General features: G+C 41.4%; 1 protein-coding gene across 1 annotated transcript in view; it reads right to left on the reverse strand.

Annotated features, from left to right (window-relative positions):
* TMX3 (thioredoxin related transmembrane protein 3) overlaps window positions 1-24,632 on the reverse strand; it is a 95,380-nt gene extending 70,748 nt beyond the window's left edge. The window contains exons 1-3 of the mRNA XM_063451613.1: window positions 24,566-24,632; window positions 24,212-24,275; window positions 702-741 (exon numbers count right to left, since the gene is read on the reverse strand). Of these exons, the coding sequence (XP_063307683.1) occupies window positions 702-741; window positions 24,212-24,275; window positions 24,566-24,602 (141 nt within the window). The 5' untranslated portion in view covers window positions 24,603-24,632. The remainder of the gene's footprint in view (window positions 1-701; window positions 742-24,211; window positions 24,276-24,565) is intronic.
* Window positions 24,633-27,643: the final 3,011 nt, after the last annotated feature.

The raw sequence follows: 27,643 nt of genomic DNA on the forward strand, positions 1-27,643 counted from the left end.
ATATATAACAAATCAGTAAGGATGGCACATGAGAACACTTCTTGTAGAGTCACCAGTTTATAGTGCCAGATGAATGCAACTTTTACGTTGTCTTGGTTCAGGATTGAGCCCATGGAGGACCCTATATATGATAACTGGAAGACTTTCAGACAGACTATAGTACCGTTCGATAAAAAGAAGCTATCTGGTATTTCAGAGGCACCTCATAATATCAATACAATGCATATGTTGCTTGTATTTAAAATATCTTCTTAGATTTCACCTTGAGTCAACCACTGGGTTTACTGCAATACAAAAAAAAAAAAAACAACAACAAAAAACCCACACATTTCACACATGTAATACTGGTCGCAACCACTGAATATAAAAATAAATAAAGGACCCACTAACAAGACGAGATATGTTAAAAGTTCAACGTGAATTTCAAGCCAAAGGTCAAAATAGCTGAACTGAAAATAATCTCCAGTTCAGCACTGCATCCAGTTCCACTATCTTGAACTTGAAATTTACTTAACATAAGTTCATTGAGCAGGCCCCTCAGCCCCTCTGTTCTTATGCATCTAAATTGTCGTGTCTGTTAGTCCACCCATTGTACAGCGCTATGGAATTTGCTGGTGCTATATAAATAATAAAATAATAATAACAATAACAACAACAATTCAAAGAATAACCTTGCATGTAAAGCATTTTAAAATACTTACATCAACAAGCCAGATGTCATCTTTTCGATTTTCCTTGAACCTAAAAAGAAAAGTAAAAAGAGGAGTCGATCATTACAGGATATAATATGATTTGTTTCACTTACCGTAACTGTCTATAATAAGCTTTAAAAATTGTCACATTCCTAAACTCTCAACTAAAACTTCTTGCATTCCAGGAGTTTGAATATTTTTTCTGCCCAAACCTTATTTAGAAACATGTCGGCTCATCTATTTGAGAGTTACAATTTGACAAAAATGCAATGCTCATTCCCAAAGTATGTCACTGCACACAAGACTGACCATTTGAAAATCAGAAAGCAGGCGGGACACAAGATGGAGTTTACAATTGTGTGGCACTGACAGAGCAAAAGAAATGACGGTGTCTGAGCGTAACCACGACTTCTGGAAAAGCTAGCAAATGAAAGGCTACATTAACAAGGTTATTTACTAAAGTGAGAATTGCTGGTAATACTAGGTGAATTTCAAAGTTTAAGCAAAAATAGCCAAACACCCTTTTTAATGCATCATATTGAAATGTCAATTTTTACATTTCCTCCACAATTTCTTTATTAGGCATTCTGTAGCAATTCATCCGTTCAAGTATTTAATGCAGGTTTTTTGAACGTATGTAATCACAACCAGGATGTGACAGGGTTGTCCTCTTTCCCCCTTATTATGCATAATAGCCTTGGAACTTCTAGCCATGATTAGATATAATCATGACATATGAGGTGTTAAAATTGGAATGGATTCTTTTTTAAATCACTTCAAGAATCTATTCAATGTTTTTGTGTGAAATGGTAGATGCCCTCGTATAGCATTAAATACATTATACAGGGAAAGACACGTGGGGGGTAGGAGCCTTCCAAATGCTCATAATTACTATAAAGCAGTGATTTTATCCAGTATAGTATATGCTCACCAAGTCCCTAATATACCATGGTGGATATACATAGAAGCTTCCTGGTCTGGAGGCTTGAGTATGACTGACCTACCATGGTTGACAATGAATAGACCTAAAACCTCTGATTCTTTACCAACTACTAGATTGACAATGTCTAACTGGGATAAATATAGGGATCTTATGTGCAGCCACCATCCAGTTTCTTAAGCAATCCCATTAAAGTTTTTGAAGATTATGATTCCAGATTTTAAAATTACCGGACTTGGGTTAGATCATTTATATATTTTCTTAGATAAAAATATAAACTATTATTGTTTTCACAATTGGAAACAAAGTATACATTTGCCCAGTACTTCAATATTTCCTTATATTCAATTATGCTGCTGGATACTGAAATTATGAAACTACAATCCTTTATTGTGAATGGGAAACCGCTGACCAATTTCGAAAAGTTATGTGTAGCTCAATTACTGATGGAGAAACAAATATCCATTATCCGCTATAAACAGATCGCTTCTCCAAAGATTTGGAGAAGGAATTAGGCCACTCCATACCAGAAGCAGTCTGGCTACGACCAACCAATATTTATAGGGGATTAACGGTCAGGACTTTATAGAGGTTTTATAGATGTTACTATGTATCAGCTAATTTTGCCACCATAAATCCATTAACATCAAATACATGTTGGAGATGTTTCAGAGATCTAGGTTCCATGGTACATATTTGGTGGTGCTGTTCCAAATTATCAACATTTTGGCCTGGAGCAATTACCTTGATTTTTACATGTTCTGGTTTTATAATCCCCAACACTCCAAAATGTATTCTCTTATTTATATTTGGAGAGGAATATTCCAGACTTATAATGTATCGTATTTTTCATGTAGCAGCAGTAGCACTGACCCTCAGAGGTAAAAGGTGGCTTTCTGTAAAGGTCCATACTAGATCAGAACTTAACTATGTATCACAGATGGGAAAATACAAAATGTCAACTAGACAAAGTAGGTCCAAAACTAAATACCGGAAGACAGCCTGGGATATATGGTATAGAATGCTCAGTTAGCTAAAAATAATAGTGAATGACACCTTCAGTGTCTTGGTACTTCCCTGATTTGTTAGCGGCGTCCATGGTGCAGATGTTGCACATATTGTAAATTTATATATAAATCATCAGGGTGAAATCCCCCTCTCAAGAACACACTGATATGCAGTGTGTTTCAAAGCACATACACCCTGAAAGGCAAGGATGTGAACCTAGTTCCCTAGCTCATTGCCTCTCAGAATGTAGTCGGAAATAAAAGCATACTGCTATGCTGACCTGTTATTTTGAAAGCCAGAGACCACAGACTCATCCATAAAATCCTCATTACAGAATTTGTCCTGACTTTTGGTCTGCACTGTGACATATTTTGCTCCACTTTACCTCACCATAGGGAAGAGCTTTACTTATACATGCATTAGTTCGTTGGGCACTAGTACACTTGCAAGTATTTCCTTTGGTTCTTCCGCTGCAAAGCACAGATCTCCAGACAAGTTTGGTGCAGCCATAGTGTAGCTGGGGAAGCTCAAATCTGCAACAATTTAAATTCGGGCAGTTGCGGATTTAGCTCATGCAGATTGTTGCACGTTTGCTCAATTTGTTACAGGGCACATACAAACGATGTGTTTTAGTCATTGTTTCAGGTACAGATGTTTAACCAAAGTTTGCACTGACTACCTGGCATATTACTTCCAGGCTCACCCTACCCATCACTTAGTCGACTTCCGGGTTAAAGAGTTCTCCAACGGTTTTCACAATGGCCTGTTCACACTCCCCACTAGTATTCACGACTACCCTAACTTACAGCCTGCCCTACTTGATCCCATTAGCACTAAAGAATTGCTAACGTAAAAACTGAACAACAGGTTATTTATAGGTCATTCCTCTAAACCACCTTTTTCCTGCTGGCATACCAATCCCATAGGTATAGTCACAGGGAAGTTCAACAATAAACTAATTACGATTTTCGGCTCCACATTTATTCTCCACCCCCTAGCATCAACTCATTGATTCCCTCTGAGGAATTCTCCTTGCAATACACCACAGTAGATGATGCCATTCATGCTATATTTAATGCAGGTGTAGGAGCCTGGTTAGAGAAAACTGATGTTTCCAACACCTTTAAGCTATTACCCATACATCCGTCACTATGTTACGTAAATGGCATACTGTGGAAGAACAATACTTCTTTGCCACACGATTGACTTTTGGTGCTAAGAGTAGTCCAAAATTATTCGACATGTTTGCCGACACGTTATGTTGGCTACTCCTCAACATTTCCAAATGCCCATCAGGCATACATTATCTAGATGACTTACTCACTATAGAGAGCCTCAGTCCACACCTATTAGCATTCGTAAGACAACGGCTCTATTTCAACTATAGGTGTTACAATTCTCAGGACAAACCGATGGCCCTACGACTAATCTTACTTTCCCAGGAATTCATCTAGACGCAATCTTGTTACAAGCCATACTGACTAGAGTATGGTTCACCTAGATACACACGCTAAGCAAACCTACGCATGTGGCTTAGTTTTCTATCTCGTGGAATGGTAAGGCAAAGTTATTCCCACCATCCCTGAACATCCCCAGTCATATGGACAGAGGCTGCAGCCCACACAAGGCTCACAGCTATCTTGGTGACTCCTGGTTCAGAGATTCTGGGCCAGTTGAGACCTGTGGCCTACCCTCGTTCCACACTACATCAGCTCTATTTGAAATCTACCCTATTGTGGCAGCATCCAAAGCCTGAGGGCACCTGTGGTAAAGAAAAACAATGTTTTTCCGACAACAAAGCGGCTAGTGACATAACTAAGGGCAGATTCTCATCACTCAACCTCATGAGACTAATTAGAAGATGGACATTGGTTAGCGGCTACACTACAATTTCATTTTAAATGAATACACATCCGTGGCCACATAACAGAGTTGTTGATGCATTGTCTAGTTCTAATTTGCAGGATTTCTTCAGAACACACCCTGCATCAGTCCTGTCAGCACTCCCTCATACCCAGACTTAATCCTGGGCTAAATCGCCTCACAGCAAATACCTAGCCAGCTCTGCACTCTACAAATACATCACAGGCTTACAATAGAGCTTTTCACTCTCTATACCAAATCCAACTATCGATCAGTGACACACATTCCCTAGACTTCATAGTGGCGTTTATCTCTTTTTGCCACCTTAACCTAAATTTATCTCAATACACCATAAAACTCTACCTCACAAGGATACATCATCACATCATAAGTGCCCAACCTAGCATGAATCCTTTCATGTCTACCTATCCCGTCAAGAATATACTGAAAGGCATGCAACGTTTGGGCAAAAACACTACCACTACTAGACAACCTATTGATGGGGCTAGATTTCACACACTTTCAGACATTCTAGACACCAATGTGTTTGAAACCAGCACTATTCTGATAATTAAAATGGCAGCCTATCTAGCCTTCTACGGCTTCTTACGTCCAAGTGAACATCACACCCAACCATTTATGCCCCCAAAAAATCAAGAGCCTACAAAAGATACTGATCATTATGTACTTACCATTGATTACACCAAGCCGAACCAATTAGGCCCTCCTACTGAAGTATGCTACTACCCCACCAGTAATCACTGGTGTCCAGTTAAATTACTGGGCTCCTATTGTTCAACACTTGACGGTCTAAACCCAAGTACGCCATTACTCTGTTACATGGCAAACCTCTGGCCATCATTAATTTTAGATATTAGAACACTTTTCTAAGACTCGGTCTTGACCCCTCTGCTTTTCTGGCAACTCCTTCAGTATTGGAGCCACTACCGCAGTGTCAAGCCAATGTACCTGCTCATATAATTAAGAGATAAGGGCGCTTGAAGTCAGCAGCATATACCAGATATATACCACATCCAAAACAGGAAATAAGATTAGCATTTAAATATTTAGCTTTGTATATATGTGTGTAATAAAAGTTATTTGTATAGGTCAACTTTTTGCCCTCTTTTATTACAGGTCTACCCCATACGTCGGTCCCAGCCCACCACAACCGACTGGTGCTTACTTCTACTTATATTGTATTATTATGGCTTAATGTCCCCGACTACAAATATAAAGGCGAAGCCTATAATTGTGGCAGGGGTTACCCGGCTATAAAAACTCAGGCCCCCTCCATGACAGAACCATCACCGCTGGGTTCATCCCTCCCACCTCTCCCCTTTATCACAATTTATGGGTGAGCCCTCTTTTATTACAGGCCTACCCCATACGTTGGTTCCGGCACACCACAACCGACAGATGCTTACTTCTACTTAAATTGTATTATTATTACGGCTTAATGTCCCAGACTACATATAACATTATATATATATATATATATATATATATATATATATATATATATATATATATATATATATATATATACACACACACACACACACACACACACTTTAATTATACACATATATTTATGTAATTTTTACATAATCAAGTCATTTTATTAATTACAATTTGCGGGACCTGCCTGATAACCCAGGCAGAAATTCCAGAGAATTTAATTTGCTAGCACTATATTTAACCCTGTAACTTTCCAAGACACCATAGAAGTTGTACATTGGGGGTACCGTTTTACTCTGGAGACGTCGCTGAACACAAATTAACAGCTATTAACAGAGCAGGAGATAAGAAAATCTAAATTAATCAGAATTTACAATAAATGAAGAGTAAACATTAGATGACTCTTTACAGGAAGTGTTTAGAAAGACTGTGTAAGTCACATGCAGGGCGGTGTGACTAAGGATGTATAAACAAAGTGATTTAACTCCTAAATGGCAGAGAATCAAGCATTGAGACTGCAGAGTCATGATCTATACACCAAAACGGCTTGGTTAAGCTGGTTTTGGGGACTATAGCATCCCTTTAATGTCCAATTGAGTATGGATAGCTAAGGCTACCTAGTTGATATTATTTCTAGATAGGTGCCTATACATAGGTAAGGATATTAACCATTGTGTTTCGTAGACTGCTGGTTTTCATTTCCTATTTCAGTCTCTTTAGCTGTTCAATTTCTATATACTGGGGGTGGAAGTTGTGTAAGTTACTTACCTCATGGCACTACCTGCCTGTCATCTTACAAAGTTACAGCACGCAACACTTTAACAAAGTGTTACATGTGGGTTATCAGAAACTTGGAATATGTTATTTTCACATGGATACTTTGGTATTTTATTTTGTTCTTCTTTTATTTATTAAGAGTGGTAGATGCCTGTACTGAGCGTTCAAAACTTTACACATTCTTAGTTTTACTAATCTTCTATTGCAGACAGTTGCTAATTTTTCTAAGTATGTTTCATCTACTTTAATCACTGGATAATTTTGTGTTTAGATACATTTGCTTAGTCACTGTACAGAACAGACTCTAAAAGGCGATATTCACATTGCTTTATATTTTATGAAACCTTAAAGGGCTAAACACCCAATTATTATTTTTTTTAATTACTTTTGTCTGTGTGAGCCTTGGTTTATAATTAAAATAATACACACATCTATCAACAATATGCTTATAGATTGATTTGGGTATTAATGATCCTTAAAGGTATATCCCTATCGAACATCTTATACCATGTCTATAATTTTGATGTCTACTTGGCTCCTTTTAAAGCTCTCTCTCTCTATATCTATATCTATATCTATATCTATACATATACATATACACACACACACACACACACACACACACACATATACATACAGCTAAACATTTGTGTCAATTAAAATATATCTGAAATTACAAAACTGGAAATTCCTAAAACTGTGATAAAAGCTTTAAAAGGAACCAAGTAGACATCAAAATTATAGACATTGTATAAGATGTTCGATAGGGATATACCTTTAAGGATCATTAATACCCAAATCAATCTATAAGCATATTGTTGATAGATGTGTGTATTATTTTAATTATAAACCAAGGCAGCATTAATCACACAGACAAAAGTAATTAAAAAAATAATAATAGGGTGTTTAGCCCTTTAAGGGTTCATAAAATATAAAGCAATGTGAATATCGCCTTTTAGAGTCTGTTCTGTACAGTGACTAAGCAAATGTATCTAAACACAAAATTATCCAGTGATTAAAGTAGATGAAACATACTTAGAAAAATTAGCAACTGTCTATTTTGGGTTGGGCAATTTGTGTGTTCTCTTGTCATCCACTTGTTAAATTATATGATTCAATTTTGACCTCCTTTATAATACCCTTCCTACCAATACTACTCCATCAGGACAATAATCTTTATGCCTCTTCTTGATCTGTTTCTCAATACCTACTGGTTACTTTGGAAGCCAAGATAGCTTTCCGATTTTATTTTGGAAGTTTTGATTTGTGATCCTATCTAAATGTAATTTTTCTTTAGCACACGACTGTCAGAATAGTCTAATATCCAACACCAGAAAACCTTAACCGTATTACCGGACCTTGAATTGATGGTTGGATTTAACATAAAATCTTGCATAAACAGGACAAGCCGAGGGCAGGACTACAGTACGGTAAGACAAGCCAAAGGTCAAGGAAAATAGAAGTCAGAATAGTCCAGGTACAAGCCAATAGTCACAGTAGAATAAAAATAATAATAATAAAAGCACTCTAACATTACTAGAAAACAAAGACATAGAGGTACCAAAAATTATAAATAAATAATTAAACCTGCACAGTAACAGATTTGCTTTAAGTCCAATGAGAGCCCTGAGGTTTGTTTCAGGAGAGAGAGATCTAGGCTAGTGTGACAACCATAACCAGACACATGTTCTGCCATCCATCATTATATGGCATTTACATTTGTTTTTTGGCGTTTTTATTACTTCCAATGTGTATTATATTTAGTTGCTAGATGCGCTCATTATGTTGGTTTTATTTTGCTATTTATTGCTAAACACTGTGTAAACTGATTGCTCTATTTGACTAGTTCTATTTGTCAGTTCCCAAGTATTATGCAAGCGCAACAGCACTGCCTGATTAGCATGACCCAACATTCTGCAATGCATTGTTTAGTGAACAGGTCCCTTGAGATGTTAACCTGTTAAGTCTGTTACAGCTCACAAAGCAGCATCTAGCGTAAAAGCACAAGTTGTGATTTCTGTGGCACAGCATTGCTAATGCCATAAGTTTATGTGTTTTTTTTTTTTGTTTGTTTTTTTTTGACAGCAGGAATTTATTATCGTTAGATACTGGAGTAGGGGGTGGAGAACCTGCAGACTTAAGGTCACATGTAGCCTGTCATCAAGTGCAGCCTTTTGACTGAATCCAAATTGTACAAATCCTTTTTTTATGAATACATTTTGTTCATTTTAAAAATTACAAATATAAAAGATGAATGTATTTAACACAAGGCTCGATAAAACCAAGATGCCAGGTTGCCATGGCGACTCAAAATTTAACCCTGGCGCCTGGGATTTGTCAGCCCTTTTGGGTAAGGTGAACGCCCGCGGAAGCAGTGATGCCGGCAGCATGGGGTGGCATGGGAGCATTGTAGGTGGTGAGCGAGGGAGGGAGGGAGGGAGGGGGAGAGGGGGGGAGGGGGGGAGCAGTAATCTTCCTGCAGTTTTTCTCTGCTCCCTCACGCGTGGTTTAGTGATGCCAGGAGACTAATTATGAGGTCACTCCGGCCCCAGCATCACTGCAGAGAGCATGCAAGGGAGCAGATAAGAACTGCAGAAATATTAGAGAGCAGGCCCAATGGATCCCAGGTGAAGCATCCACTCCAGCTCTTCCAAACGTAGGGAGGCAAGGTGGACTCAAATTGAAATAAAAATGTCAACGTGTGTGTGTGTGTGTGTGTGTGCACGCACATCTGTCAGAGACAATCAGTGATCCTCTATGGGGATCATTTAGTGCCTCCATGCAGAATGCTGACCCAGGACTCTAGTGGCCGTTTGAGTGACTGCTACTGGAGGTGTTACTAGGGAGTAATGTAAACACTGCCTTTTCTCTGCCAAGCTATAGAAAAACTACCACAACAAGAGGACAGTCTTAAATTAGAGGGACAAAGGTTTAAAAATAATATCAGGAAGTATTACTTTACTGAGAGGGTAGTGGATGCATGGAATAGCCTTCCAGTTGAAGTGGTAGAGGTTAACACAGTGAAGGAGTTTAAGCATGCGTGGGATAGGCATAAGGCTATCCTAACTATAAGATAAGGCCAGGGACTAATGAAAGTATTTAGAAAATTGGGCAGACTAGATGGGCCGAATGGTTCTTATCTGCCGTCACATTCTATGTTTCTATAGACACCAGAACAACTACATTAAACTACATTAATTCTTCGTGTCCCCTTAAGAATTGCAATTTTCCAGTTGAAAATTAAACTTTGTTAGCTTGAAAAAAAATGGCTCCTAAAATTTTTAGCTGTCTCCTACATTTTAAACAAATTTGTCAAAACCTGATTTAAAATACCAAAGAATAACATAAGTTTCAACAAAATAATCCTCCCAGATTGACCAGTGTTCTATCAGATTGCTCTAACCTGTGAGAAATCTTTACCCACATCACATCTGGTGATGCAGATCAGCGATTACCTGTGCAGCACATGCGTGCTAGCCCTCCTGACAGGTATAGAAATGTGATGCAGGCTGGGAACATATGTGAGACCAGCACATTGTTTGATGGTAAAAAAAATCCAATTGAAATATGGAAAAATGCAGTAGAAGTCCCACGTTATTGGCTACACGCCCAAAAAATGCTTTCTTGCTTTACCACTTATTGCTGCAAATCTACATTCTCCTTCCTAACCCAAATCAAGACACCCTTAAGGTCGCAAATGACTGATACCCATCTTAGAGTATCAACTGAAGCTGCGGACCTCCATGCCGCAACCAAATATTCAAATGCTTTCCAATAAAATGCAGACACAACAAAGTCATTAAACGGTTAGTTAAACTTTAGAATTAACAAATAGTTTCCAGTTTTTTTTTTTTTGTTGTTTTTGTTTTTTAAGTATTAAGTACATAGTAGTTAGATTTCTACAAAATAAATACATTTTAAAAAAAAATGTATTCTTTATTTTGGACGTGCATAGATATATCAAGGACATTTGCAAAATATCAAAAATCAATAAAGGTACAGTAAAATGTCCCTCAAAGGTCAAACACAATAAACTGCCCTTTTTTTTTGTTTGTTAAGAGAGCTAGTAAAACAAAGTGCTAACAGAGTAAAAGCAGGAATGCACTTATATATAACAAAGCTTATGCACTGGTTGCTAGGGTAACAGGAGTAAATTACATATAGTAAAGCTGATACACTGGGGTTGTGCACTGGCACTTAAAGCGGCACTGTCATGCCGAACTTACCTTTCCTCAATCTCTTCCTCTTCTCCCCCTCAGGATCTGTTATTCTTTTCTTCCTGTCTTTAGTTTTCTTTAAAATCATAAGACAAAGTAGGGACTCTTTGCCTTATGGAGGATTCCTCCGCTTCACCAGCTCTGACCAGCGGAGGAGCAAAGTGTGCTTAATTTCCCAGAGCAATTTTCCCATGATCCCTAGCTTTCCTCCCTGTTCCCACGATGCTTCCTGTCATTTTAGACGAAACTGCCGAATTGCGCTCTAACTGAATGAGAACAGTATGTTAGTTTCTTTTAGAACGCAATTCGGCACTTTGTTCGGATCGTAATTTCATTCTAATGAATGAAACTCCGATCCTATTCATTGCCGCGGTCTTTCAGCCAAATTTACTAATACTAAGTAAAGATTACTTAGTATTAGTAAATAATATGCCCCTACTCGTTATACTGCGAGTAGGGGCATGTCTAGTAAGCAGTGAGCAGCCTGTGGCTGCTCACTGTAAAAAAAAAAAAAAAAAAACCTAATAACCACCACCCCCCCCCTTGCGCGGCTGGTGGGGGCCCCCTAAATGACAATAAGGGGGCGGGACCTACCGTCCTTCCCCCCCCTGGCCCCCATCCCTGAGCGGTGGGTGGGGACCCTAAATAAAGATAGGGGGGGGACCTACTGTCCTCCCCCCGGCCCCCACCCCATAGCGGTGGGTGGGGGCCCTAAAAAAACAATAAGGGGGAGGGGGGACCTACTGTCCTCCCCCCGGCCCCCACCCCTGAGCAGTGGGTGGGGGCCCTAGATAAGAATGGGGGGGGGGGACGACCTACCGTCCTCCCCCCCCGGCCCCCACCCCTGAGCGGCGGGTGGGGGCCCTAAATGAAAATCTCCCCCCCAATCAAGGTGACTAGGGGTCCCAAGCCCCTAGTCACCCCTCCCCCCTCCCAAATCAAACTATCCCTTACCTACCCCCCTCACCCTAAAAATAGTGAGGGGGGAATAAAATAACTAACCTGTAAAAAAAAATGTAAACGTCTTCTTTTTTCTAAAATCTTAATTTTTCAGCCCCCAAAAAGGCCAAATAAAAAGCCATCATACCTGTCGAACTTAAAATAAAATAAAAAAACCCGAGCGCAAAAAAAGAATCCATCTTCACCCATGGAGGGCTCCGCGCAGATTGAGCTACGCAGGGCGTAGGTCCCCCCCCGCCCTGCAATTAGGCTAAGAACACTCTGATTGGTGGGTTTAAGCCAATCAGAGTGCTCTTTGTCATTTTACACAGCATGGGAAAATTCCAAAGAACTTTCCCACTCTGTGTAAAATGACACAGAGCACTGTGATTGGATGGATTTCAAGCCATCCAATCACAGTGCTCTGTGTCATTTTACACAGCGTGGGAAAATTCCATAGAACTTTCCCACGCTGTGTAAAATTACACAGAGCACTGTGATTGGATGGCTTGAAATCCATCCAATCACAGTGCTCTGTGTCATTTTACACAGCGTGGGAAAATTCCAAAGAACTTTCCCACGCTGTGTAAAATGACAAAGAGCACTCTGATTGGCTTAAACCCACCAATCAGAGTGTTCTTAGCCTAATTGCAGGGCGGGGAAAGGCTTTATAAGCCTTGCCCCGCCCCGTGTAGCTCAGTCTGTGCGGAGCCCAGTCTGTGCGGAGCCCTCCATGGGTGAAGATGGATTTTTTTTTTGCGCTCGGGTTTTTTCTTTTTTGTCAGTTTTTTATTTTGGCACTCAGGTTTTTTTATTTTATTTTAAGTTTGACGGGTATGATGTTTTTTTATTTGCCCTTTTTTGGGGCTGCAAAACGAAGATTTTAGAAAATAGAAGACGTCAAATGGTAAGTTTAATTTTTTTTACAGGTTAGTTATTTTATTCCCCCCTAACTATTTTTGGGGTGAGGGGGGTAGGTAGGGGATAGTTTGATTTGGGTGGGGGAGGTGACTAGGGGCTTGGGACCCCTAGTCACCTTGATTTGGGGGGGGGGGGGGGGAATTTTCATTTAGGGCCCCCACCCGCCACTCCGGGGTGGGGGGGAGGACAGTAGGTCCCCCCCTTTATTGTTTTTTTAGGGCCCCCACCCACCGCTCAGGGCCCCCACCCACCGCGGTATAGCGAGTAGGGGCATTGGGGAGATTTTTATCTCCCTTGTGCTATTATGGGGGTCATATTGACCCCTTCATAGAGTGAGGGGGGACATGGGGGGCTTATGAAGTGGTGGGGAGCACTGCTCCCTGCCGCTTCTATCTGTACATATTACAAGGAGGGAGCTGCACGCCGGTAGCTCCCTCCTTGTAATAAACCGAACGAGAAAACAAACACTGATATTCAGTGTTTGTTTGTCTGATTTTTTCTATTCATTCGTCTGTCTGACTAATGAATGAATAGATGAAATTCCCGTTCGCATGTCCAGGTGTTTCACTGGGCATGTGCGGGAATCTCAGTGCTATCTAGTGTGGGCAGATGACGTGTCCCACAGGGACTTCACCTACCCACACAAAGATGGATAGAAGAAGATAAAGATTAAAAAAGAGGTCATCTGGGGGGCTTAGGGGTATTTGGGGGTAACTAGGGGGTCAATTGGATGTAGTGGAGGCGGGAGGGGGGGTTAAAAAAAAAAAACGGGATTCGGCTTGACAGTGCCGCTTTAAGCATGTGCGTTAAGGAAAAAGATAGAGGTATGGCATATAACACACATAAGAAACCTTGGATGAGGTGGAAGTGTTACATATTGTTGCTCAAGTGGGGAGCTCTAAATTTGCCTAGTCCCTTAGCCAATGCCTCTCCTTGAGGCCAGCTTTCTCAGTATGGTGAGAGGTGCAGCGGGGAGTTGCATCCGAATGATTCGGCAGGACAGACTAAGTGTGTCCCTGTCAGCTCTTGCAGAAAGACAGGTTTGCCTTGAAGCATTTCCCTGGAAGGTCGGGGCACTGGACCAGAGTGGGGAGCGGCACTGCTGCTTTATGCTTCGCAGGTGCCTTTTCCGTCTCCTCTTTAGGTCGCAAAGTGTTGTTTGCCTCAGAGGTCCCATCTCCCAGCAATCCTCATCCCAGAAAGACCAGATGGATGTCGCTGCAGAGCAGGGTGTTCCAGCGAGAGGTAACTAGGAGCGGCTTTGGCTGCCTTCACATTTTGTTTAGCAAGATGGGGGGGTGCTGCAGTTTCTGCACGGAGTCTTAACCACTCCCAAAAGGCTTCACAGATGTCGTTGAATGCCGTCAATAGAACCCCATCTAGGCTCCGTCGCCATGTTAGATGCCTACAATGAGCCCTGTCAGATTAACGGTGTGCACAGGTCAGTCCCAAGGTTAAAGATGTAGCTTAGGATGCCAGGATATCCCTCACTGGTAAGGGAGGAGAGGGGGAGTTCTTAGTAGATTCTGGGTAGATGGATCGGCCACCTCCCTCACTCCCGTGTCGCTTGGTAGGCCACAGCAAGCCCCACGGCTTGCTCTAGTAAGATGCTGGCTGTATGAAGTGGTGCCAAAAGCACAGATTAGTAGCCCCATGAGTGCAGTACAACAGCAGGGTCATCAGGAACAAAAACATCAGCTTAAGAGGTTACATTGTGATAAATCTCCAGGAGCGCATGCTGTATGCGACCACTCACCATGCAGTCAAGCCCCACCCCAAAATCATGGAAATTTTTAAGTATATCTAATTGAAGTTTCTTGAATGCAGCCTTATTTGATTACAGCTAAATTAATGTAGTCTTCCGACATGCCCTGTACTGGAGTATCCCTTTTGGGAGTTAGCGTTTGGGATAACGATGGCTTGCTTTAATAAATAAATAATAACTTACAAGCATTCCAGTGCCAAGACAGTCTGTTCCCAGCAGACCAATCCACCTACTCTGATATCAAACTGAATGACTTTTGTTCAATCAAATGCTTCTCATTAGAAAAGCACTGAGGACAGACAGCACGTGTGAGGCTACTGCACATGCCGCCAAACCAATGCTTAACAGAAAAACAGTTCACAGACTGCAGGAACAATGTAAATAGTGTTTTCTCTCAACATGGCATTGCTTTTCTCCATCAGACTGCAGGGACTGGATACTGAACCAAAATTAGTACACAATATTGCACCAAAACAAAATACAGTAACCCCTTAAGTACAGTGTTTTTTTAGAGGGCAAAGAGGGCTTTAATTTGATGTCACATATACATAGATACATTCTCATTAATTATATACACACAAAAAAAAAAAGAATTTCACAGTTTTGGCAATAATAGCGTGTGCATAATATGTCCAGCTTAGAAAAAGTAATTCAAAATAAATTCATTTGTGTCTTGATTTATAGAGTACATCATATGTATAGGATTTCAGCTTATTTTGAAAGCTACAGGTCACAAAATAAAAGGACTAAAATAAAATTTCAATTTGCAATCATTTTAGAATTTGGTATGTTTGTCTTGTAGGATTAGAAGCCATCACAGAAAACAAAATTGACACACAAAAGTATATATTTATATAAAGTAGACATCAAAGGTTATTTACCTAAGGTTAGTTTGACACTTTTTACATAGCCATTTCATCGCCAATCTCTGATAAATATTGAGTTTTTTCTTTATTTTGGCATATACACATAGAACAAGGTTTTTGCAATGTGTATGTTGTAAAGATGGTGTGTGCTATTCCTGCACAGAACCCCATATTGTGTTCAGCTACATCTGCTGAGTATAACGATACCCTTTGGCACTTTTTTTGAAAAGCTACAGTGCCATATAAGAGACAAGGCTATTTCAGTTTCTATAGTTAGAATTTCTACAGGCCCATGTCTCATTTTAGGGTATTATAGCAGTGTGACAGTTCAAATAACCCCACAAAGGGCTTTCATTTGATAAAGCAGACAGCCCAGGGTATCTTATATGGTGTATATTGTGCCTTAACTTGTCACCATTTTATGTCAATGTTTGTGGTGGTGGTGGTGGGGGGGGGGGGGGGGGGGAGAGTGTCATTTTTACATATATGTTGCATTTTTGCTGAGTATTTCTTACACTTAATATGTACCACTGTCCTAGAAATCCCCAAATTATACTCAGTTACACTTTCTGAGTAAAACAATATGCCCAATGTATGACAGATACTATTTTGTGAAGTTACAGTGCTGTAAGAGAGACGTGACAAGTTCAGGTTTTTAAGTGTGAATTTTCATGCGTCCGTGTCCCAATTTGGAGCACTTGAGCAGGCTACATATTACAACTACACCATAAAGGCATACCATTTTTTAAAGAAGACATCCCAGAGTATTTCAAAAGGCATATTTTGAACCTTAGCGTGGGATAATTTGTCTGCTAGCTTGTACCAAGTGTAGTGCTAATAAGTGTTTTTTTCTGCCTTTTTGACACACAAAATGAGTTTGCACAGTACATTTTGCAAACCTTATGTGTGATACGACTTTATAATACTTCATATGTTTCTCAGCTATGTCGTCTGAGTACAGCAATACACCCATATGTACCTTTGCCAGGTATAAGTGGACAAGGGAAGGGGCAAATTTGAGACACAGCCATTCCAGTTTTTTTCAAACTTAAAATTTTTATGCAGTGCCCATGCCCCATTTTAGAGTATTTTACCAGGTTATATAATCCAAATACCCCATAAAGCCATACCATTTCTTAAAGGAGACATCCCAGGGTATTTCAAAAGGCATATTTTGAACCTTGGCGTGGGATCATTTTTCCACTAGCTTGTACCAAGTGTAGTGGTAATAAGCGTTTTTCTGCCTTTTTGACACACAAAGTGAGTTTGCACAGTATATTTTGCAAACCTTATGTGTGCTACGACTGTATAATACTACATAAGTTGCTCAGCTATGTTGTCTGATTACAGCAATACCCCACCGTATGTACTTTTGCCAGGTATATGTGGATGTTGAAGTGGCACATTTGAGACGCAGTCAGTTTTTTTCTAACTTTTAAGTTTTATGCTGTGTCTATGTTCCATTTTGGAGTAGTTTAGATGTTTGGTTATTGGAACTTCCCCACAAACAAATACTATTTATTAAAGAATACACCCTGGGGTAATTCAAAAGGCGTATTTTGAACCTTAGCGTGGGATCATTTTATCTAGTTTGTTCAAGGTGTAGTGGTAATGAGCATTTTTAAATGTATTTTTTTACTTTTTAAAACTAGTTTTTAAACTTTTTTTTTTTACTTATTCTTTTTTTTAAACTTTCCTAAACTTTCTTTAAAAACTTTTTTTTTTTAGTTTTAAAATGTTTAAGCTTTTTTTTTTTTTTTTTTTTTTTACTGTTAACCCCTAACTAGCAGTAAGCAGCACTAACCGTAAATTCCCCAATTTCCCATAACTCCCACCCACCCCAGCTGGCAAAATATATCATTTTAAAATATTTACATTAATTAAATTGAACCCCTGAAGGTTAAAAAAAAAAAATAATTATTTAACCCTAAGGGGTTAAAAAAAAAAAAAGGATCACAGTATACTACTGTGATCTGTATTTTGATCACTGTAGGTAGTGATCAACTGGCAGGGAAGGGGTTAATTTTTATTAGAACTGGGTAAAGGAGGGTGGGATTTTTTTACTTTAAAAAAAAAATGTAAGCATTTTAACTTTTTAAAACTTTTTTTAACGTTAACCCCTAGCTAGCCTAACACCAAATTCCCCAATTCCCTACTAACTTCCACCCACCCCAGTTAGCTAAATATACCATTTTAAAATAATTAAATAAAATTAACCCATAAGGGTTACAAAAAATAAAAGTTGACCCTCAGGGGTTTTAAAAAAAAAAAAAAAAAAAAATCAAAAAAAAAAAAATCAGATCACAGTAAAATGTTTACCCTACCAACTGATCACTGAAGTCAGTGATCAATTGGCAGGGAAGGGGTTAATTTTTATTTTAAATGGGTAAAGGTGGGTAGGATTTAAATGTAACTTTTTTTTTTTTTTTTTTTTTTAACAGGGAGAAGACCAGCACTGATCTGTCTCCCTGACCTTCACACTGAACCCTGATGTGCAGGGAGGCGGATTGTGAGTCCCTGCAGCACATGATCGGGTGCGATCACAGCGATGTGGGGTTAACTTTACCACATGACGGACCTGTTCCGTCATTCGTTAACAGTTTCCCCGCCATAACGGACCAGGTCCGTCACTGGGCGGGAAGGGGTTAATGGTTACTCCAAGCATCATAACCACTACAGCATACTGGCACCATTGCCAGGTAATGGAGCCAATCATTATGCAAAAGTTTGCCTTCTTACTTGGGTACCTGCTATGTACCAAGGAGTTTGTCCATGCTCTAGTAATTTCCCGCATGGATTACTGTAACTCTCTCCTGATTGGTCTTCCCAAAAGCCGTACTGCCCCGCTACAGTCTGTAATGAATGCTGCAGCTAGACTGATTTTCCTATCCAGTCGGTCCTCTCACACCTCGCCCCTCTGCCAGTCCTTACATTGGCTCCCTGTATCCTATCGGAGTCAATTCAAAGTGCTAACCCATACATTTAAAGCACTGAACAATTCCAGCCCCTCTTATATCTCTTCACTGATCCAGAGGTATGCCCCTCCTCGTACCCTCCGCTCTGCCCGCGACCACCTCCTGACCGCTGCTCGCACCCGTACGGCCAACTCGCGCTTGCAGGACCTCTCACGGGCGGCTCCTCTCCTTTGGAATAACTTGCCTACTGCCATCAGACTCTCCCCTAGTCTTCAATCATTTAAGAAGGGCCTTAAAACCCATCTCTTCAGGAAAGCGTATGGCCTCCCAGAGTAATCTCTCCCTTACATACCTGTCTCTTGCTCTCTCCTATGGGATAGTGATTTGCTCTCTTCTCCAGCTCTGCTTCACTCCTACCTGATATTTCCTATCCTAATGTTTCTAATACCCCACCTCCTATAGACTGTAAGCTCATTTGAGCAGGGTTCTCTTCAACCTATTGTTCCTGTAAGTTTTCTTGTAATTGTCTTATTTATTGTTACATCCCCCCTCTCAAAATATTGTAAAGCGCTACGGAATCTGTTGGCGCTATATAAATGGCAATAATAATAATAATAATAATAATAATAATGTGCCGAGGCTCCTGTTCTGCCAGGTGATGCAAATCCAGGTTCTGCTGACCTGCAGAATCCCGATGCAATCCAATCAACCATTCATTGGCTGAAAGTGTCAGGTGAGCGCTTTCTGCTAATGAATGAAACTCTGTTCAAGAATAATGCACAAAACTGATATTATCCAGCCCAGAACTTGTGGGTTAAGCTCAAGGTTTCATAGCAAATGTTGCACATACAAACTCCAAGCCCAATGACAACGTCAAAATCACTGAAGTGGTCATGGTGCTTTTAGTAACAATTTAAGATGCAGCAGTTTTGATGCTTAGACTGTAAACCACCTCCGCATGGATATATCATTTAATTCCTGCATGACAGAACCTTTTCCCACAAGCTCTCATTTCGTGACAGAGACCTTTTTGCTATGTTTGTTCGACTGTAACGTAACACTTTCCTTTCCAAAAGGTACACGCCGAACACCATAACAGCTTTATCAAAATTAAGTTATGGTGCCAAGAGTACCCTGGTGCTAGCCAAAACATTATCAAACTCTGTAATCCCAAAGTATGTGTTCCAGCTCCGAATCTCCCTATCACATGGCCCTATTTATGAAAATGTCTAAAGTGGGAGGCTCTTGCAGTATCAGTCAATCAGTGAATCCTCATTCATAAAACTGGCTTGAAAAGAAATGGAGTAAAAAAACAAACAAAAATTTTTTTACAAAATAAATAAACAAAAACAACAACAACATATTTTGCACTCCAAGTGTTATTTATGTAAATGTGTTATGCCAGGATGTGTGTGGAACTTACTTTGCCCAGGACATGCAGTCCCAGTCACAAGACAGGAATTTTTTTTGATTCTATTATCCCTCAATAAGGCAAGCAGCAGAGCTGATTTGGAGGGGTTGGGGCCCGAGCAGGGAGGCATGCACCTCTGCCGTGTCAGTGCTCTCTAGTTAGTCAGAGTGTCTGTCAGGATTTCCAGCGTGCACTGACTCATTAAATGGCAGGAAAGTGGCAGTAAGGGGAAAGGTAGGCATTTTAGCTGCATGCTATGCAGGACTCAGACAGCGAAGCTCACAACCCAGAAGTCTTGAGTACAGAGGGAAGGCATGATATCAGAAATCCAAAACTTCCCACTGCTGTGTGAGTGGCCACCATCTATACTAGCAGTACATAAACAGGTATTATAATTTTATTATTTATATAGCGCCATCAGATTCCGTAGCGCTGTACAATGGGTTGCATTAGACTCACTGAAATAGCTCACATTTTTTATTTTATTTTAATTAAATTATCCACACATATCACATACAACCAGCACACACACACACAACACAAATGCATTACATATAACCAATACACACTACATATAGCTAGCACACACGACACACAGCCAGTATACAACCACACACTCTATGACAAATAGAGAGGCTATGGGAGAGCAGAGGGTGAGAAGTTCAGGGTAAATCACTAAATTCCAAATTTTTGCAAAATAAATCCAAATGGCTTAACTCAGACAAAAATGGCCACGTGGTGACTTTAGTAGAGTTAGAGAAGCATTCCCAGTCAGCTATTCTTGCCTCTATTTTTTGATTCAGATTTAATTTGTGAAAGTTCATAGATAAGCAAATAGTAAATGTCCAGGGCTCTCGGCAGGGGCCCCAATATTTGTAAATTGAATTATTTTGTGTCAAGACAAGTAGGTTGTCATGTTAGACAAGTAGATTGGGCTCCTGCTTTAATCCCTTTGAAAAGAAGATTTAAAAAAAATGTAAATCTCTGGTTATGTATGCATGTAAATCAATTACGGTAAGTAGATACAATGTAATTCCAGGTTGGAATAGTTAGTAGAAACTGCCAAGAATGTTAATACTTATTCAAGTATTAAATTTGGTTTAAAATACATGTATAGTTAATTTAGCAAAACATTAAGCCCTCACAGACCATGACTTCTGTTTTATATATTGGTATACTTTATGGTAGATGGATTGCACCCCAATTCTGCATAGTCAGTCAGTCAGTCAGTCAGTCAATCACCAGTTGCACCAGATGACATTAAAAACATTTACTCTAATCACAAATACTACAGTACTACTAACATGGGCTTCACTTTGTCAGTTATCAGATGGCAAAGTCAGTGGACCACAAGATTTCTAATCCCTGCCTGAAAAGTCCCATTACTTCGATAAAGTCATTTTAAAGCATTGTGCTTGTTCAGTCGTTAGACAATTTAAACCTAAAAATAACAGCTACATATATGGAATAAAGAAAGTACAAGCATCATCTAAAAAGGTTTTTTTTTGTTTGTTTTTTTTTTTTATACAGTTTTGCAAAGCTGGAATGTTGGAAACATGCACAAGAAAGCATATACAGGGTAATTCACTAAACTGAATTGTGAATGCATCAACAAATTGCAAGCGTTAGGCCAAAATGGAAGATTACGAAAAATGCCAGCTGAGCAATGTTTGATCAAAAATTCCAAGTTTACTGAATAGCCCTGTATGAATCGTAGGCCTATGACCAAACAAACATAATAGTTGTAACGGAAGGCTGGTACGCCTAGACCCATCACCACAACATCACCCTTTAGTGGTTATGGTGCTTGCATTGTTACTTTAAGGCATAGGTAGTCAACCTGGTCCCTACTGCCCACTAGTGGGCGGCTTGGGATTTCAGGTGAGCGGTGGTGGGTTCTGCAGAAAACGCCCAGTGGGCCTCGATGGCCGTGGACCAAGGCCGGCAGTGGAGATCATTTCATCTCCCCTGCCGGCCCATGCAGAGCAAGCCTTGGTGAGGAAATCAAAGCATTTAGTTCCAGCGGAGGTAGGGGCCAGGCATGCTCTGTGTTCCTCGTGCGAGCAGACTGGTCGGAGCATTGACACGCGTTACCATGGCAACACTCCGGTACAGTGCTGTGCTCGCAGGAGGACAGGAGAGTCAGTCTGCAGACAGAGGAGCTGCACGCTAAAGTAAACATTCCACCACTGGACCACCAGGGCTTGCAGCATTATGTCCCCCCTCTCTGATAAAAGGTAAGAAGAAGGGAGGTGAAGACATTAAGATAGATTTTCACATCTCACCCACCTACACACAGCATAGACCCTATGTACCCTTCACATACAAACTTACACTGCCCCCACACAGACTTCCCCTTCACACACACACTGCACCCCTCACAAACACACACATTGCCCTCCTCACACACACACTGCACTCCTAAGACACAGTGTACCCATACACCATGCCCTCTCACACATCCTTCACACACAAAACACACTGCACCCCTCTCTCGCACACACACACACACTACACCCTTCACACACAGCACCTCACAGACAAACAGAAAAAAAATGAAAAAAACACAAAGTATATTTAAAAATAAAAATATATATATATTAATTAAATCACACTTGCACTATAAAATTAGTTACTGTGGCACCAGTGGGCGGTAAGTAAATTTTACCATCAACAAAGATACAAAAGTGGGCGGTAGGTATTAAAAGGTTGACTACCCCTGTTTTAAGGTAATCTAAATAAAATATACAGTATGGAAAAATAAACATGCTTATGAAGAAAAGTACATGAAAATAATTATTCCATATAAGCTACATACACCAGCTCTATACACTACATGTAATATGGTTAGTTTCTATTAATGACTCCTAAAACAAATTTTAGTTAAAGGACCACTCTAGTGCCAGGAAAACATACTCATACCCTCAGGGACCCCCTCCCGTCCGGCTCTGGAAAGGGGTAAGGGGTTAAAACGTACTTTTTTCCAGCGGTGAGCGGAGAGCTCTCCTCCTCCGATCCTCCTCTTCTCCTCCCCGTTGGCTGAATGCGCACGCGCGGCAAGAGCTGCGCGCGCATTCAGCCGGTCACATAGGAAAGCATTCATAATGCTTTCCTATGGACGCTTGCGTGCTCTCACTGTGATTTTCACAGTGAGAATCACGCAAGCGCCTCTAGCGGCTGTCAATGAGACAGCCACTAGAGGATTAGGGGGAAGGCTTAACCCATTCACAAACATAGCAGTTTCTCTGAAACTGCTATGTTTATGAAAAAATGGGTTAACCCTAGAAGGACCTGGCACCCAGACCACTTCATTAAGCTGAAGTGGTCTGGGTGCCTAGAGTGGTCCTTTAACTTGTACCAAAGAGAGACTCTATACCATTTGCACATCAAACTGACACCCATAAGAACAGTCCAGATCTAGAACAAAATGACATGCAGGTCTTCACGGGACGAGGGACACAGTCAGTATATTTGTGAATTGTGTGTAGCTGATCTGCCACATTTTTTAGGTCTTGATATTTTTGGATGATAAAATAAGTTTATACCTATAACTCATGCCATTGCTTCCCTCTATGGAGTGCTTAGATTTTAAATATTGAGGATTTTTGCTTTGAGGAGATAACCCATGTGAACCCAAAAATGAGTTAAGGGAACTTAACAGGTACTGTATACTAAAACAACATGTTTGCAGTAGTGTTCCATGAAACATTTACTTGTTCCAGTGTGAATTTTTTTTACAGTGTCTAATAATAAAAGATAGGCTAAATTGAGTAATTTGTAATGATTCCGGTGCTTGGAATGCAAGAATGCACAGTATGACAACTTACTTTGGTCCTGCTGTCCATTTGTGCCACATCTGGTCTTCTCCAGAACAAACAGCTGAATGCCTCTGAAGAGCAAAAGCAGGACTGCACCCATTTGCAGAGTGCTCTCAACGAGGGCAATGTTCTTTTGTTGCTCTACACTACACTACAGAGTAGTTTGGCTTTTCTTTTCATCCGGCAGGACCCAAGTAAGTTGTCATCTAACTGGGAGAAAGCACCAGGGCACTCCTGCTACCGTAAATACTACACCATAACCATTAACTTTTAATTTTTAAAAACTCATCATCAAGCTATAATAATACAATATGTAATTTGGGTCTTTGTGGGTAATAAAGATACACTTGGTTAGAATGTAATGGCTATCCCTCAGCATGCCAGCTATTCTGAAGTATATTGCCCAAAATGTTTGACTTGGCCATTTGGCACTTATGCTACTGGGAACAATACTTGTCATGAAACCTAGCCAGAATTTAGGACTGCATCTCCCATGATACCCAGTTAAACAAAGGTAAATGCAAACCACAATAGTTGTTGCCACCACTGCTGAGCTGTCACTATAAGGCCACTGACTCTCAAATAAGAAACATGAGCAGAGTCTGAATCTGTACTTACGAGTCATCCAAATCCTCCACAAATGCAGTTACTGGAGTGGGCACCAGAAGAAACAATGAAGCTGCTGTAAAAGAAATGTGACATTGTGTTATCAGTGTACGGGGCATGCTGCCCCCCTCTTCCTGCATCACTATAACAAGGGGAGTTCACACAGAATAAAGTAACAATGTAGCTCAGTATGATGCTGGGGGAGGTAGGCATGATGTGCTCAGCATCCGGACACACTGTGCAAGGCGCGAGAAGCAGGGAAGCCTCAACAGGGATAAAGCAATGCGGCGCCTAGTCCTCGCTGTGACGGTGAGAAGACTATAGTGACCGGGATGTGCACACACCGCGGGCTGAAGCTGGCGTTACCTGTGGTTAAGATAGAGCACAACCCGGCGGCTGCCATGTTCGGAGGATGTGATACCGGAAGGAAACCGTGCGGAGACAGCGAGTAAAGCCCTCTGCTCCCTCCTCCAATCAGAGTGCTCGGAGCCGGGAGAGTGGGAGGGGCCCTGTCAGGGATGTCGCCGCCGCAGTAGAGTCCTGATATTTCATATCTGCCTGGGTGGTGGGAGTTACTGCTCCTCCATGTCTGCCTGGGCGGTGGTGGGAGTTACTGCTCCTCCATGTCTGCCTGGGTGGTGGGATTTACTGCTCCTCCATGTCTGCCTGGGTGGTGGTGGGATTTACTGTTCCTCTATGTCTGCCTGGGTAGTGGTAGTTACTGCTCCTCCATGTCTGCCTGGGTGGTGGTGGTGGTGGTGGTGGTGGTGGTGGTAGTTACTGCTTCTCCATGTCTGCCTGGGTGGTGGTGGGAGTTACTGCTCCTCCATGTCTGCCTGGGTGGTGGTGGGAGTTACTGCTCCTCCATGTCTGCCTGGGTGGTGGTGGGATTTACTGTTCCTCTATGTCTGCCTGGGTAGTGGTAGTTACTGCTCCTCCATGTCTGCCTGGGTGGTGGTGGTGGTGGGAGTTACTGCTCCTCCATGTCTGCCTGGGTGGTGGTGGGAGTTACTGCTCCTCCATGTCTGCCTGGGTAGTGGTAGTTACTGCTCCTCCATGTCTGCCTGGGTAGTGGTAGTTACTGCTTCTCCATGTCTGCCTGGGTGGAGGTGGGAGTTACTGCTCCTCCATGTCTGCCTGGGTAGTGGTAGTTACTGCTCCTCCATGTCTGCCTGGGTAGTGGTAGTTACTGCTTCTCCATGTCTGCCTGGGTGGAGGTGGGAGTTACTGCTCCTCCATGTCTGCCTGGGTGGTGGGATTTACTGCTCCTCCATGTCTGCCTGGGTGGTGGTGGGATTTACTGTTCCTCTATGTCTGCCTGGGTAGTGGTAGTTACTGCTCCTCCATGTCTGCCTGGGTGGTGGTGGTGGTGGGAGTTACTGCTCCTCCATGTCTGCCTGGGTGGTGGTGGGAGTTACTGCTCCTCCATGTCTGCCTGGGTGGTGGTGGGAGTTACTGCTCCTCCATGTCTGCCTGGGTGGTGGGATTTACTGCTCCTCCATGTCTGCCTGGGTGGTGGGATTTACTGCTCCTCCATGTCGGCCTGGGTGGTGGGATTTACTGCTCCTCCATGTCGGCCTGGGTGGTGGGATTTACTGCTCCTCCATGTCTGCCTGGGTGGTGGTGGGATTTACTGCTCCTCCATGTCTGCCGTGGTGGTGGTGGGATTTACTGCTCCTCCATGTCTGCCTGGGTGGTGGTGGGATTTACTGCTCCTCCATGTCTGCCTGGGTAGTGGTGGTGGGAGTTACTGCTCCTCCATGTCTGCCTGGGTAGAGGTGGTGGGAGTTACTGCTCCTCCATGTCTGCCTGGGTAGAGGTGGTGGGAGTTACTGCTCCTCCATGTCTGCCTTGGTGGTGGGAGTTACTGCTCCTCCATGTCTGCCTTGGTGGTGGGAGTTACTGCTCCTCCATGTCTGCCTTGGTGGTGGGAGTTACTGCTCCTCCATGTCTGCCTTGGTGGTGGGAGTTACTGCTCCTCCATGTCTGCCTGGGTGGTGGGAGTTACTGCTCCTCCGTGTCTGCCTGGGTGGTGGTAGTGCTAGTTACTGCTCCTCCATGTCTGCCTGGGTGGTGGTAGTGCTAGTTACTGCTCCTCCATGTCTGCCTGGGTGGTGGTAGTGCTAGTTACTGCTCCTCCATGTCTGCCTGGGTGGTGGGGGTGGGAGTTAATACTCTTTCATGTCTGTTGAGGGGCAATGACTCTCCTAGCAGAGGAAGTGCTACGCTTCATCCATTTGCATCTGCCAATATTATTTTGCCTATCCATTACTTATTATGTACACGTGCTATATAAATGCAAAGCATACACATTATACCATGTATATTTTAAAACCTATACAATAATACAATAAAAGATAAACATAAAAATGGAGAAAGGGAAGGGAGTAAAACTAGGGTTAAAGGGACACTATAGTCACCCAGACCACTTCAGCCACTGGAATAAGATAAGCTGCTGAAGGGGTTTTAACCCCTTCAGCGCCATGGGAGGGGACCCTGAGTATGGGGGCACCCTCAGGGCATTATAGTGTCAGGAAAACCACTTTGTTATGCAAATATAGAGTGAACTCTCCTGTAGGGGAGTAAATTAAATGAATAAAACAATCTTATATAAAATACAGATAACATTTAATAGTACCACCAGATAAAAGACACATCAACTCAAAGCAGTAAAAATAGTCAATCATACATAGATACAAGTCTGCACAGTGGCTAAGTTGCAATACAGTAAGAAGAACTACAACATTAACGCCTGTGTAATGAGATGTATCAAATGTAGATGTCATATAAGTCAGAGAATACACAGAAAAACAGAAAGTAAGGAAGTACACTGTAATATATATATATATAAATAAGATCCCCAAAAATGAGGGAATGTTCACTAAACAGTGAACAGGATGTAAATAAAACTGCTTGAAAAATGATAGACAAATCAATACAAAATACCACAGTAAAAGAATACCATCCTAAAACTACCATATATCGGACAAAGTCAGCGAATGATCATACAGATATTCTGTGTCCGTGGGGGCCCCCTCCACCTATCCAAGGGATGCTGATATATCAGGTAATAATACGAAAGGAGGTTATCAAAGCCAGAGATCTCAGTGAACTCTACCCAATATATGGTATATATCACTGATGAAAAATATAAAAAAAACTGTATCGTACAGGCGGTGTAAGTCTGGTGAGCACACAAAGCCGAGATCTCAGGGTGTGCTATGGCCAATATCTTCAAAAATGGCCGCGGCTGCCTTTAAGAGCGGTGTCAAACGATCTGGATCAAATAGCCAGTCTATGTGTTTTGTCCCCTTCAGTGACTTTATCAAGACTCTGTGTAACCTGTTTATTTTATTTTTTACTTTTTTCTTGTGATATCACATATAAAGTGTGCACAACAATGACCATATCTATTGTCGAAAAATTATCTATTATCTATTGTCG

Source organism: Pelobates fuscus, chromosome 4, assembly GCF_036172605.1.
Source record: "Pelobates fuscus isolate aPelFus1 chromosome 4, aPelFus1.pri, whole genome shotgun sequence".
NCBI classification, from domain to species: domain Eukaryota; kingdom Metazoa; phylum Chordata; class Amphibia; order Anura; family Pelobatidae; genus Pelobates; species Pelobates fuscus.